A 14,547-nucleotide genomic window follows, 5' to 3' on the forward strand; every position below is an offset into this window, starting at 1 on the left:
GCTATAATTGACCTTTGCCTACTAATTTTGCCTGAATGCATCATAATGTATAGATGGAGTTCCTCCCTTTGTGTGGTGCGGAGGTTCTTTTTTCGTGGCAATTTGCTTTGGATATTCACAGAAAATTGGAAAATAAATCAGAACTTGGATGACAATGTGGGGGAAAATGCCAAATATCAAAGTAAGAATGATCCAGGAAGAGTTCACTGCTTTGGATCCCCTGGTTGTTGGTATAACTAATACATTGTTTTTAACGAGTGGCAAAGGACAAGTCCTTAAACACGATGTGCAGAATGGCATCGTTAACTGATCGCTGTTTAATTAAGTATGCATGTTTAATAGGCACATTTTGTGTCTGTAGAACCTCAAAGGCAAGTCTGTTGCACTGTTTTCAGCTGAGGGTGGCCAACTTCAAAGCTCTGTATTGCTTTGACACAAAGCAATTTGAAGGTAGTGCCAAAAATGTTTTTGGAATAATAATAATATGGAAGTAGTTCATTGAGAAGGGACAACAGGTGGTGTTTGGGTATTTTGCAATAGCAAAACAGTTCACGCTTATGCTCCGCCTCTCTGTGGTTGGCACTTTGTAAGTGACTGTCCACACACTTTAGTTACATGAAGGAAGTTTACAAAATAAAAGCACTGGCCCTGCGTGAACTCATTCACACAAGTGATAACCCGAACAAGCCATTGAAATATTCTTTATGAAAATGGATATGTACAATGGGGATTTATTGCTTTGTGCAATTTAAACCCGGCACTCAAATTCAGTAGTTCACGTCAAGAGGGGATTAGAGGAATTTGGAGAGTCATCATTTATTCATCTTCATAAAAGCTGTACTTTGGCCAGCACAACTCCCATCATGCTTCAGCTGGTGTGTGTGTGAGTGCATCATTGCATGTGTGTGTGTGTGTGTATGCATCTTTTGAGCACATTGTCACGTGTGTGAGTGTTTTCATCCACTTTTATTTTGTATTGTTTTGCCCTGCTCTATGAGTTGCTTAATCAATGACAAATAAGGTTAAGAATCATCTGCTCAGTTATGACATTTAATTTCGCGAGCAATGAATTAATGTCTTACAGTTCAAAAAAAAGAAATCTAACGAGCAAATTTCCGTCTGACTGTATGGAGAGAGGGAACAGGGTTGCATGGGGCTTGATCCAGAAAATCCTCATCACCTCTGGGATTGAGCTCAATTAGTGTTTTCCCAATTTCTCTCAAAATGATGATATTGCATAATACTACATAATGCATACTGTATAAATGTCAGTGGTTTCTTTCTTTTATTTCCCTCTCTCTCTCCCTCACTTGTTGACTTCTCCCTGCCGCTGCACCTTCTTTCTCTTCCTCCCCTCCCCCTTAGCCCTCTCTCCCTCCCCTTTCCCTTCACTTCCCTCCCACTTCTCTCTCCCTCACACTAAAGAGCACTCAGTCTCTGAGCTCCCCTTCATTTCCCGCTCCAACATGTTGGCAGGAGGAGAGCGAGGAGGAGGATGCTGCGCTCTACCCTCAGTGCGTTCTTGCCACCTCTCCGGCCAGCGCACGCTGCCTCTGACTCAGACTCACCCTCAGCTTTCAGCTGTCTCCGCCTGAGGGACTTGAGACAGGAGGTGGTGGAGGAACCAAAGGATAAGCTGGAGATCAGGAACTCTCTCAGCAGCAGCAACAGCAAGAGAGCTGAACAGAGCACCTGCTCCTCATCTGTGGTGGAAACTAATACCTCAGCAGTGACCACCTCCTCCTGTTCCTCCTTCTCGGCTCCAAGATCCATGTGGCAAGAGGCAATAAGGAGGAAGCGGTATCTCCTGGACCGGGCAGGGGAGTCTGGGGAAGGGGATAAAGGAGGAGGGGGAGGTCACGAGAAGAGGAACAGGTCCCCGGATTGGCTGTATGAGTCCTACTACTGTATGAGCCAGCAGCATCCTCTGATTGTGTTCCTGCTGCTCATAGTGATGGGAGCCTGCCTGGCTCTGCTCACTGTGTTTTTTGCTTCGGGACTGGTAAGCGGCTCTTTTACTTCATGACACACACGGATGCATCTAGCAAATTCAAAAGTACAAATAAACAAACAACCCGGAGCACACAAACATGCGGATGGCAGGAAGCTTCCTATTAAGCTGTGTAAACATCGTGGACAGGCACGTGTGGTGTACACACACACACACACACACACACACACACACACACACACATATTGTAGACTCTCACATTTTCTATGAGCATGCAAAGAAATAGGGTTACCACACACACACACACACACACACAAGCTCCTCTCTCTCAGAGATTCACACACACGACACATACAGTGTATGCTCTCACAGCATGGGGTCCTCATCGCAGCACTAATGTGAAGAGAAGGGTGAGATAAAAGTGAGGAGGAATGAGGGGCTTATTATTGTCAGAGCTCATGGCTGAGTGAACTACAGGAAGGAGATCCGTCTCTATTTTGATGCGATCATCTTCAAAATATGAAGAATCCAATGCAGTGCGCATATATATATATATATAGATATATATATATATATATATATATATATATATCTATATATATATACTCTCTATATATAACATCATGCAATATTTACACAATGTATCTAATGGTTGATTTGAGAAGATATACCATCATAACAGTATTAAGGATCATAAAATGTTTGCCTCTCTCATCATTTGAGTCAGAAGGGATTAGTCTAAAATACTCAGAGAGAGACAGAGAGCACTGACACAGAAACGTCACTGAAACTGAATGAAAACAGAAATAAAAGTTGCTTCTATTCACTATAACACAGAACCAACAGATGGTGAGGTGCAGATCCATGCAATCAACACATTCAGGCAAATCAGAATCACTTCATTCGTCAACAAACACACTCCCTCATCTAAAAGATTAGAAGCAACATCAGTTTATTTATGATTTATGATGACTTTTCCGATTTTTAATAACCTCCTACACACACTGCTGTTATTGCTATACTGCTGTCTACATCTTAATTTATCAGTATTGTTTTGACTGTTCGTGCCAATGAATTACCTAACTGGTCATTTCACTCTGGTTGTATAAGTCTGGCCAGCAGTATTTGTGTTGAAGTTGTGGTAATGTGCGAAAGTAGAAACAGCTAAAGGATTAAATATGAATGTAGAGTTAGAAACATGAGTGCAATCCCCCTGTTTTAAAGGCAAAAAAATGAAATCTGACTTTAAGAATATATTCTTAAAGTCACAGCAAACAAGCATCTCAGTGACTTCCTGTCAGGCCACTGCTCCGTCTCTCTGTCCTACATCCTGTGCTGGTTAGGCATGGCTTTTCCTGCTCCCTGGTTTGTTTTTTTCTCCTCTGTCATCCGCTATTTCTCTACATTCTCGTGTCTGTCATCTCTCACCTCCTGATATTTCCGTCTCCCTTTTATTTGTATCCCGTCATCCCTCCATTCGGCTGGCTGACCTAAATCCTGTGCTGTTTTGGAGCAGTGCTCTGGGCGAGACAAACTCTCCGTGGCTTTATGCAGCCACACACATCCTCTCCTGTCCCAGTGCATTGACTGTGAGCATGAGAAAGGGACAGAGGGGAGGAGGGGTGGAGGGGCTAAAGAAGGAGAAAGAGAGAGATGGAGAGGAAGAGGACGACTGCAAAGAGCAGTGTGAGACAGACGGACATAACAACCATTTGATGGTTGAGTCGCTTCTGAAAGTAAGAATTGGTTTTAGTGATTAATGACTGCAATGTATAATAAGCAACAAAATATTCCATTTTAATAGAATCCACAACTGTTAATATTTACAGTAAGAATTGGTTTTATTGGTTAATGACTGCATTGTATAAAAAACCCCCAAAATATTTCATTTTAATATACATTTTAACAGAATCCACGACTGTTAATATTTACAACACTGATGTAAACTGTTGAGCCCTAGGGTGCCCTAATTAGGGGACCCTTTTATATCAGGAAAATCAAGAAAAAAATCATGGTATAAATCCCCCCCGAAAAAAAAAAACCATGTTAGGTATCAAATTAAACATAAAAATCAGGGCTACAATAATATATAATCCCCATGTAGAACCTCTAAACACAACTCAAACAATAAATAGGATTAGGGGTTAGGGTTATTAGGGTTAGTCCAAACAAAGCTGTATTGATGGATGGGGATAGAGTGTCACTGAGCAGTGAGGCCATTTTTGATTGGTAGATCTCAGTGTATTCAGTGTGTGTCACAGATGTGTCACTTACCTAAAATGTCAAAATGTGCCAGTGAGGATGCGACACATCTGCCTACATATTCATACCCTGACCCATTTCCATCCCCCGTCACTCGACTGTTAAAGCAATGATGGGATGGAAACCTGGCAAAGGCAGGCGCTACAAACGACCCATTTCACTGCGCTATCCTCCTACATCCACCTTGAAGAAACTCCTGAAATTTTTATTAGAACTTTTACATCCAAGAGTGTTTCAGAAAGGCAGCAGCAAATACATTATGGATGTGGCTTCAACGTTACCACTGGTTTACACTGAAGGGGCTCTTTAGAGGGTCAAAATTCGATGTGGCTGAACCAAAAAATCAAAGAGCAAAAAGGGCATTTTTGGTCATTTTGTTCCTGACTTCTCTCTCAGGTTACGTCTAGCAAAGAAGGTTGTTTTAGTAGTGACACCTTCAGTGGAGAATATGTTCTTTCCTGCTTACTGCTTCTCTGTTGGTGATTCATATGTCTGCCTTGGTTGTTTGTATTTTTAGGACACTAAAGAGGAAAGACTAGAAGAGTCTTTTTATAACACAGTTAGGCAGTTGCATGCCCCCTCGAGAAGTCTGTCTTCTGAATGTGCTTATTTTTACCTTATCTCTCTCTCAGGCAACCATAGTTTTCATAGTATACCTCCTTTCTCTGCTGAAGTGCATCTCTCTTCCACTCTCTCTGAAATCAACTGTCTACCTGTCCCATTTTCTAACATTTTAAATGTTGTCTTTTTTGCAGAACATTGAGGACCACGTGGCCTTTGTGATCACTGTGCCCACGGCGCTGGCTATCTTCCTGGCGGTTTTTGTACTTGTCTGCATTGAGTCCATTTTCAAGAAGCTTCTACATGTTTTCTCCCTGGTCATCTGGGCCTGCTTGGTTGCCATGGGTTACCTTTTTATGTTTTCCGGCGGGATCATCTGTCCGTGGGACCAGGTAAGACACAGTAATGTAATTGTATGTAATGTATTCCGCAGTGAATACAATCGTTGTAGAGGAGTATGTGCATTGCTCCAGAGTTTTGGGTGCACATATCCCCAAAAAATATGTGATTGGTTGCACCTGTTTGCCTGACACTAACCTTGTACTCCTCTTCGAGCGACATTACACTCTTAAAACATCCCGTTGATTGAAAATAAATGGAACTATTGGTTGTTTTTTCGTCAAAACAATTGCTCCGGTGCTCAGTACACCTTTCCCGGGAGGTAACCGCTCCACCACCTGTCCCTGGTGTGTGTGTGAGTGTGTGTGTGAGTGAGTTCATTCGTTAAACGTCTCATTATGGGAATACATTCTGCGTGACCTCATCAGAAACTCAAATATCTCCTATATATTAGGCAGACATGGTGTCAGTTACCATTCGAAAACGCTTTCTCGCTTCTCACAGAAGCCAGTCGACAACTGAGCCGTTAGCTGCTAAGCTAAACTGTTCACGCACTCTGGTGCACAACTTGGTGACCGGGCGCTTTCTTCCAGTTGTACACTTGCATATTAGGACAAGGACAGTAGCAATACTCGTCTACGACTAGTTTTGGTGTAAGGTAGCAATTCAAAACAACAAGTAGCAATACTTTTGCTCATGAAAATAACGTTAGCAATACCAGCAACATGTAGCAATACCTTACACCAGGTAGTGGTAGCAATACCTTACCCTCAGAAAAGTATCACTACTCTTTGCCTCAACGCTAGCCGGGAAAGTAGCAATATCTCCTGTTGCACTCGGCCAGTTGCTGCAAGATGGCTGCAGGATTGATAAGCCAAGAAACCGAGAATGGGCCCACAAAACGTCAGTTGGTGGACCTTTGGTAACGGTCGGATGAGCGTGGAGCGGGCCTGCCTCCAGGTGCATCAACACCACTGGACAAATACCTGAACTGAGGGGCCGCTGGTCTCCAGTTCCTCAGAGAGGACCGGTGGTTGGTAACCCCAAGAGCATTGGAAAGGTGAATGACCGGTGGCTGAACTGGGGAGGTTGTTGTGGGCGTACTAGATCCACAGGAGTTGCGTAGACGGGAATGCGGGAGGAGATACAAGGATATCTCCATCACTTCATTAATTTGCTTGGCCTGACTATTAGATTAGGGTGGAACCCAGATGATAAACGGATAGTGCCCACCAGCAGCCGGCAAGACTCGCTCCAGAAGCGAGAGGTGAATTATGGCTGAGACCAGATCATTGAGAGGAACATGCAGCCGAAACACATTTTGCATTTTTGGGTGACTTGAGTAGTAGAATGAGCAGAGCAGACTTGGAAAACCGATCAATGACTGAGTATGACTGTGTTTCCGTCAGAGGGAGGTAGGCCATCGACAAAATCCAAAGAGATGTGGGACCATGGACGATGAGGAACTTGCAGGGGACGAAGAAGGCCAGAGGGAGCTTGGCAAGTGCTCTCATGTTGGGCAAGCAAGCGATGAATCCCTTGGGGTCTTCCTCCATGGAAGTCCACCAGAAGCATTGTCGTAGCAGAACCTGAGGACGGAGACTGTCACCAGGACCAGCACTGGGAGCAAGGTGTTCAGCATGGCAGTGCTTAACCTTGTCCTCCATCGCCAAGGTTATCACACCAATGACAAAGGCAGGATAGAGGATACCTTTAGGATGTGATGGAGGGCTCTGAGGCTGACACTGATGAGACAAGGCGTCAGGTTTGACTATCTTTGAGCCTGGTCTGAGTGAGAGTGAGAATTGAAAATGGTTAAAGACGGGGGCCCATCGAGCTTGGCAAGAGTTCAGCCGCTCATGTAATTTCTGTCCTACATTCTAGCTTACATTTTGGACTTATTACGCACAAGCTTGAGTGCTTCCTGACATTTTGCCATGGTTTATTTGTATGCCTCAACGCCGGCAACATTAAGCGTTCGGGTTGTCTGTCTTGTCCTTTCTGGGGAAGGCAATATCTCAGGAACGCCCGTAGAGAATTTCTTCAAATTTGGTCATACTGCTTGTACTCAAGGTTCAACTGATTTAATTGTGTAGGTCAAAAGTCAAGGCCATTGTGACAATGAAAAAAAGTACATATCAGAGTCAGAAAAAGTGCAGTCGGCTGGTAAGAAGTAAGCCTGGCCGATGTGTTGTGTGAAACTGCTGTAAATTAAGTTGTATATATAAATACATATTTTTGGTCCATGCATTTATCAAGCTTTAAGGGCACTGCTTGCTGACTGTGGTCCTCACAATATGCCGCTGCTGTCTGGTATTGAGAAGGCCACAGTTACACAGCTCAATTCTGGACCAACATTACATCTGGTGTTAAATGTGGCGAGACGAACATGCAGCAGCGTTTGCAAACTCCAGCCGTATGCGTCCTGCAACATGGCTCATTGAAATCAGTACAGTACATTAGGTCTCCATCTTTTGAAAGATGTACTTACTCAACAGTACTTGGCAAGGCAGATGTCTAGTGTGGTCTTATCTATCACAAATAGGTAGCTTAATATGCACTGATTCACACGCCAATCATTCCTTTCTTCTGCTTATTAGAAGTGTCAGGCCATTATGTCATCGCTGCTCCCTAACTGCTGCATCTCAGCCACTTATCTGGAGCGACATTATTGTTGACTGGCATGGCTCTCTGTGTGTATAAGGGGCCTGCTGCCATATTATAGATTGAGGAAATGACTCATGGGGGTTTGCATATTGCTCCACCTCAGTATTCAGTATCTTTATTATACTTTAATCTTATTAGCAGAGAGCCTACTTCCGGTATCAGTAAATATGAATGCGAGTTACATCTCTGCATGCAGTCAGTAATTAAAAAGTTTTGAATGATATGTGCATGTGTTTATACGTGTGTGCATGTATATACGTAATTATGTTTGTGTTGTATGTATATATGTGTGTGTGTGTGTTTTGTGTATGTATATATATGTTTGTGCATGTCTGTATGTATGTATGTATGTATGTATGTATATGTGTATGTGTGTATACATGTCTGTGTTTACATTTGCATGTGTATATATATATATGTGTATGTATGTATTTATGTGTGTATATATGTATGCCTATATATGTATCCATGTATATTTATATGCATGCGTGTATATTTATATGTATGTATGTATATGTGTGTATATGTATGTGTATGTGTATATGTATGTATATGTATATATATGTATATATATATACATATATATATATGGATGTATGTGTATATGTATATATGTATATATATACATGTAGATATATTGGTTTATATATTTACTTGTATATTACTTGGATATGTTTGTGGATATATGTATACACAGGATATATGTTTGTATATATATATATATATATATATATATATATATATATATATATATATATATATATATATATCTATATATATAGATATCTATATATATCTATATATATAGATATATATAGATATATATCTCCTTAATTACCACGTTATATTTCAATTGAGGTTGACAGACTAACTATATTGATCAAAGCCTAATAGAAGCCAATATGCCAGTGAGCTGTCATTCCTTTTAAACACACATTGTTGATTAGATGTTTGTGTGTCTTTGAAATGTCAGACGAGCTGTTGATAATGAGGTTGACTACAAATATCGGGGACAAGCCAGTGGTCTAGAAATGTTCATGCTCGCGGAACATTTTGTTAGTGTTGAGCAGAGTACCATGAATAAAGATGAAAACTTTGCATTAAACTATTATAATAGATTTCATCTTAATCTACGATGAATTTGCAGAAATACAATGCCATTGATGTGCCAGTCCATTACTGCCAGAGACACCAGCGATGTCAGTTATTAACAACAGTTTTCCGGTGCCAAAATAACTTTGTGCTACAGCTGTCAGGCTGCAGAGAGAGAGTGTGCAGGTGCTCATTAAAAAAAAAGATAGCAAAGAAAAATTCCAACAGCGTCCTTCCATTCTGCATATTCTATTTTCAATTTATTCTTCTATGTTTACTGACTACCATTTCCTTTAAGCGATCCTCAAAACTGCTGAGAAATTATTTTTCCAGCACCACTGACAGGCTGACAGTCTACTGAGATTAGACTGAACCAATTATGTGTCGTCGATTAGCGGAAAAGGGAGTGATTTTGGTCACTTTGAGTAAATATGTAAATAAATATTTGAGGTTTGGGTTGTTGGGAAAAACAAGACATTGTCTTGGTCACTGTGAAATTGTGATGGACATTTCTCACAATGTTGACATTTAGTAGATTCATTGAGAAAATAACGTTAGAATTGATCTTGACATTTTGTTTAGTTGCGGCCCTGCACTCCAAAGCAGTAAATGCTTTGATTTGCATGGACCCTAATCTTATTTTAAAATCAGTGTGGGTATTTTTGCACATTTACTGTATGAGTAGGTTTTTGACATGTGGAGATCCGGCAATTAAATCCAGAAAAACATTTTGTACCTCAACCTCCAGTCAGATGTGAGGACATTGCCCTCCCTGCAGTTTATGTTCTTCCACATGTAAAGCTGGACTTGGCTTATCAGCCAATTATATTAATAACCAAGTCTTTGAATCTGCGACCATCCTGGTGTTACTGTAGATGTCTGCGTCAGAAAATAATGTACTGAGGGTGGCGGAGGAAAAGTCACATAATGAAATGCTCTCTGTGCTGTAGAGAGGAGGTAAAGCAGGGGAATGGAATTAGAGGAAGGGCTTCATGCTGCCTCACCTGTCATGTATAACCCTTAGCTCATTAAGGACGATGGCTTTTGTCCCATGTCATTCATACATTGATGCGGTTGCTAGTCAGTGGATGAAGATGTTGCTTACACCTTGTGTGGACGGTGCACACACTCCTCCGTCTGCATTGAGTGTCTCCTCTCCTCATTCCTCTGTGTGTGTGTGTGTGTTGACAAACCTCAAAGTCATGTTTGCGGGACTCTCCCCATAAACAGTAGTGTTTTGAGTCCTGCATGGGTCGTGCTCCGAAACAAGCAGAGGCACCGATGGCTTCTTGCTTGGGTCGTCTCCAGAACATGACTTGGGAAGGACTCAGCCAGATGTTCCTCCGTTCACAGCTGAGATGGGACAGCGTAGCGCTGCAAAATATATTTTGTACCAAAATCAATCAGTGAATTTGCTTAGAGCTCAACTTTGATTAACTTTAAAGTGGATTAAATCGATTATATTAGCAGCTAAAGAGACAGATGTTCCTCTCAGGAGTTGATAGAGACCAAAACAGAGCTGAAAGACAGTTCATTTTAAACTTTCATTCATTTATTCAGACTCCAAATACTTCCGATAGAAGCGCCAATGATCTGATCAAAATATGGCAATAAACTTCAGCAAAGCCAACAGAAAAACGAATAAAAGGCAAGACATTTGACATTCTATCAAAATTGGATGGATGTAGCGCTTGGAGCGCCGAAATAAAAGAAAAACGTCTTTCTTATTTCACAAGATTTAAGTTTTGTTCTTCAAATTGAACTGGTTATCACCGCAACATTAGTCAAGTCCCACGCATCGTTTTCTGCAGACCACCAGTCAGCTCATGAAATTGAACAAGTCAGTGTACTTTCAAATCCCCTTCAGTGTTTGTGCAATGATTTAAAATAGAAAATATGGTTAAGGTAATGACTAGTTTTGTGACCAGGCCAGTTTCTCTATTTTGCATGTCTGAAACATTTCATATCAATGATGGCATTCTTTAAAATCTGTTTTTAGCTCCTGCTCGTTCTGGTATTATTATCATCTCTGTCGGCCCATAACTTTCCTCCGGTGGCAGGAGGTGTGAGCTGTCAAAACAACTGGTATTTGTGTTGATATCCACGTTGATAAACGGCGAGACGGTTGCATTACAAACTGCACAGTCAGTACAGTAGACTGTCAGGTAAAATAAAAATCAGAGGGTCCAAGTCTTCCCTCAGCTGTGTTGAGCTCACCGCCACCACTCTCTCAGAGTTATTTTGGACACAGTACACTTTCTATTTTCAAACCTGAAATCAATGGGATGCTTATCCTCTCCCCACAAAGCCCTGTGTGTTTGTTGGCGGTGGGGAGATGGGCTTATCTGTACGGTCCAGCCTCCACCCCTCACTGAGAGATGTCTGGACCCTGCATCATGTCCTCCTTTCCTTCTTTCCGTGTCTCTCCATCACACACAAAAGCTCAGACGCACACACACACACTTCTTTGTGAGTATACAGCCCTCATTAGGCTTCAGGAGAGAGGAGGTGCTGAAAGCGGAGTTGGGGCAAAGGAAGAAGCCTGCCAGGATGGAATCGTAAAGAGGAGGGTTGATGGTGAAAATAGGACAGGCTACTAGATTGGGGTTATAGAAAAGAGGGGGGTGAAGAGAGACATGGAGAGGTGCAACATAACATGTGAAGAGGAGTATTGAGCCACGTCCTTACATCAGGTTGGAGTTTTGATTCTAAAACACTGGAAAATAACACCTTCATTTATCTCAGGGATCAGGGACGACGTGCCCAGACTGACTGTGGAAATTGTGGAAATCAAACCCAGCACTTTGTCTTGATGTTTATTATCTACGGCGTTGCGTTTAGTTCAAGATCTTCTCTATAAATCAACCAATGTGTCCTTTTGCTCAGATTTAGTACTGCGAGAAAAGAAGAGAGCATATGTCTTTTTTTAGGGTTAAATAGCACACACACACACACACACACACACACACACACACACACACACACACACACACACACACACACACACACACTCCACCACTCCACATTGTAAATCTAGCCTGTAAACTAATCTCTGCCACAGACTGTAGACTAAAAGCCTGATGTAATCCGACACTCCATCTCTATAATTTGTTTTATGAACCCTCCTCAGTGTCATTATCGAGGATTGATTCATGGGGCAGAAGCAGAGTTGACTGAACCATGATGGACCACAAAAAGCCTTGTCCACTTAATTGTCAGAGAGAGGGTCCTTATGTGCTTGTCTTAACCACACTGAAGGAAGCGCCTCGCTGTTTTATTACTGCATCAAGTATCAATTATGCAGGTGAACTCAGCAGGTGTCTCTCCCCTGCAGCCTCTCCATTATCCTCGCTACAGTTTCACCATTCAGGAGACATCGGATTTCAGACCTTTCATTTAGAAAAAGGCTTCATGGACGCAAATTATGTTGCTGAGCCCGATGCCGTTTGTCAATTTGGGAAGCAAGATAATACTTTATTATTCTTCATCTCAGATCGTGAATGGTTAACACGTTTTTTTTATTGTTCTAAATGATCTGTTGCATTCGTCATCTGTTCTGCACTCGCATCCCTTTTTTTTTTTCAAGACTTTATTGTGTTTTTAGAGCATTTTTGGCAATAACGTCACAGCGCTTTAAAAACAGGGTGCGAAAATCCCCCTGCGTCTATTATCTTTAAAGTAACCGTTAAGTTTAAGTATTTACGTAAACTCCATTTTTGACACAGATTTTTGACTGAAACTCCTTTGAACACTCAAATTCTGTGTTCTATTATGATTTTTGTTGCAGAATCTGATTCTTTAGGTCCTACTCTTTCCAAAAAGATGTCTTATTAGTAAGTGGGCTGTTGTTAGGGCACCATAATACAGTTTAAAATGTTTGGGAAATCTTGCTCATATCGTGCTGGATGTTCATAGTTATGATCAAAATATCTTTTAAAAGTGATTTTTTTGCAGATATATATATTTTTTCCCAAGACTTTGCTGAACAAATACATACAATAAACACAAGTATTGGAATTAATTTAGGGTTCCTACGACGACTCAAACACAGGGGAAAAGAAGAAAAAAGGTCTAGAGACAAAATTGGTTCCAGGGTGCTTAAAGGTTTAATTATCACAATAATTATTATAAATAATAATGGTGAGTTCTATTCAATATATTTCCTGTTTCCCTAGAAAGGTGGGCGTGGGCGTTTCAACCACTGGAACAGGTGGACCTTTAAACGGTGGCCTTAAAGACAGCTGTGTTGCTTCTCTGGCTTCAGCTAAACAAGTGGGTGAGATTCACACACTTGCTGCTGCAGGTTGGGCCTCGACACACACCGTCGCCCGGTTCTCCAGGCTTGATGTGACAGCTTCCCCATCAGCCCATTGGGTGCTTATTGAGGCTGAACCACGGTAACATCTGCCCAGCAATCAGTCAGTATTTTCCCAACATGAGACGCAAAGCGAATGCTATGAAGGAGAACCTACTGCTACCACTTCTCGGTAAAGAGCTTCAAAAACGTTGCACTTAACTCCTGTTGTTAGCATTACTGAACCGCGACAATGTAAGAATCCAATAAGACTGTGGCCGATTAAAGCTCAGGCAGATTGGATTTGAAGAAGAGGAACTGTTCTCTCCGGCTCTTCTTCAGACCTCATCAAACAGACAGGAAGATGCAATGAATTAAAGTGTATATTGACTTTTTACTTTATCTATTGGACAGATCAGTTGAAGTTGTGGCATCACCTCTTTAACCTCCCTTGCTTACATGCAGCAGTCTACATACGCACCCCATAGTTTGCTTGCGGCTGCAGGCACCAGACCGTGACCCCGGTGCCGTGAAGGCAAGAACAGTGTCATTTTGGCTGGGCTTTAATATTTTTGCACCATCCCTGCTTGGTTTAAACAATAAAAAATAGAGTGAGAAAACAGACCATTTCCTCTGGAAACTCAAAATGATATTCACTGTCACGCAGGAGGGATTATTTAAGCACGCTGTTGGTTTATGCAGTCATGTAAACAGCTTTAAATAAAAGTGAAAATGGAGATGCCAGACTACAGATTTATATAGATTTGCTCCAGCATACATGTGACTATTCATCAGGGCTTCACTGTCTGCTGGTGTTCACATGCATTGTTGTTTATATGAATTCAAACTTTTGCCATTTCCTGCATAAAGGTCCAGGTTACAGTCTACATCTCGATCTTGTTGATCTGTCTCCACAGCTCTATATTGACATAGTTCTGAATCATAATTACATAATGTGATTTTGAGACTCTGTGAGCTTAAAGCATTGGCATCTTTATTCCTAATTGCAACAAGGACTTAAAAGTCAACTCCATCTGCATTTTCCAAATAGAAACGGCCACTTAGCCATTAGCCAAAAACAATGAGGTCACCAAAGGAAGCTCACCTATAAGGTAGTGTTACACAGTATACCAGTACAAGAAAATTCTTGTTGTTCTGAGTTTGGACTCATGGTTGAATGCACTTATTGTAAGTCGCTTTGGATAAAAAACATCAGCTAAATGAAATGTAATGTCGTGTAAAATAGTGCAAACTCCATTTTATTTATTATTTTATGAGTTGCGCCAATTTCCCATCATATTCCTCAACATATTTCTCATTTGAGCAGACTTTTAACTCAAACAACACACAAATAAAGCATTGTCTTGAAGGTAACAGATGA

The 14,547-nt window shown here is 41.4% G+C and overlaps 1 protein-coding gene across 2 annotated transcripts in view; it reads left to right on the top strand.

Annotated features, from left to right (window-relative positions):
* Window positions 1–1,480: 1,480 nt before the first annotated feature.
* The window catches only part of adcy2a (adenylate cyclase 2a), a gene marked incomplete at its 3' end in the record, with an annotated part of 47,838 nt that continues 34,771 nt past the window's right edge, over window positions 1,481–14,547 (top strand). Inside the window, exons 1-2 of one of the 2 annotated variants that reach the window (XM_079226888.1) lie at window positions 1,481–2,002; window positions 4,969–5,166. In XM_079226888.1, the coding sequence (XP_079083014.1) occupies window positions 1,496–2,002; window positions 4,969–5,166 (705 nt within the window). In that variant the 5' untranslated portion in view covers window positions 1,481–1,495. The remainder of the gene's footprint in view (window positions 2,003–4,968; window positions 5,167–14,547) is intronic. The other variant, XM_079226889.1, reaches the window with a different exon arrangement.

The sequence above is a fragment of the Taurulus bubalis genome (assembly GCF_910589615.1).
Source record: "Taurulus bubalis genome assembly, chromosome: 12".
Lineage (NCBI taxonomy): Eukaryota > Metazoa > Chordata > Actinopteri > Perciformes > Cottidae > Taurulus > Taurulus bubalis.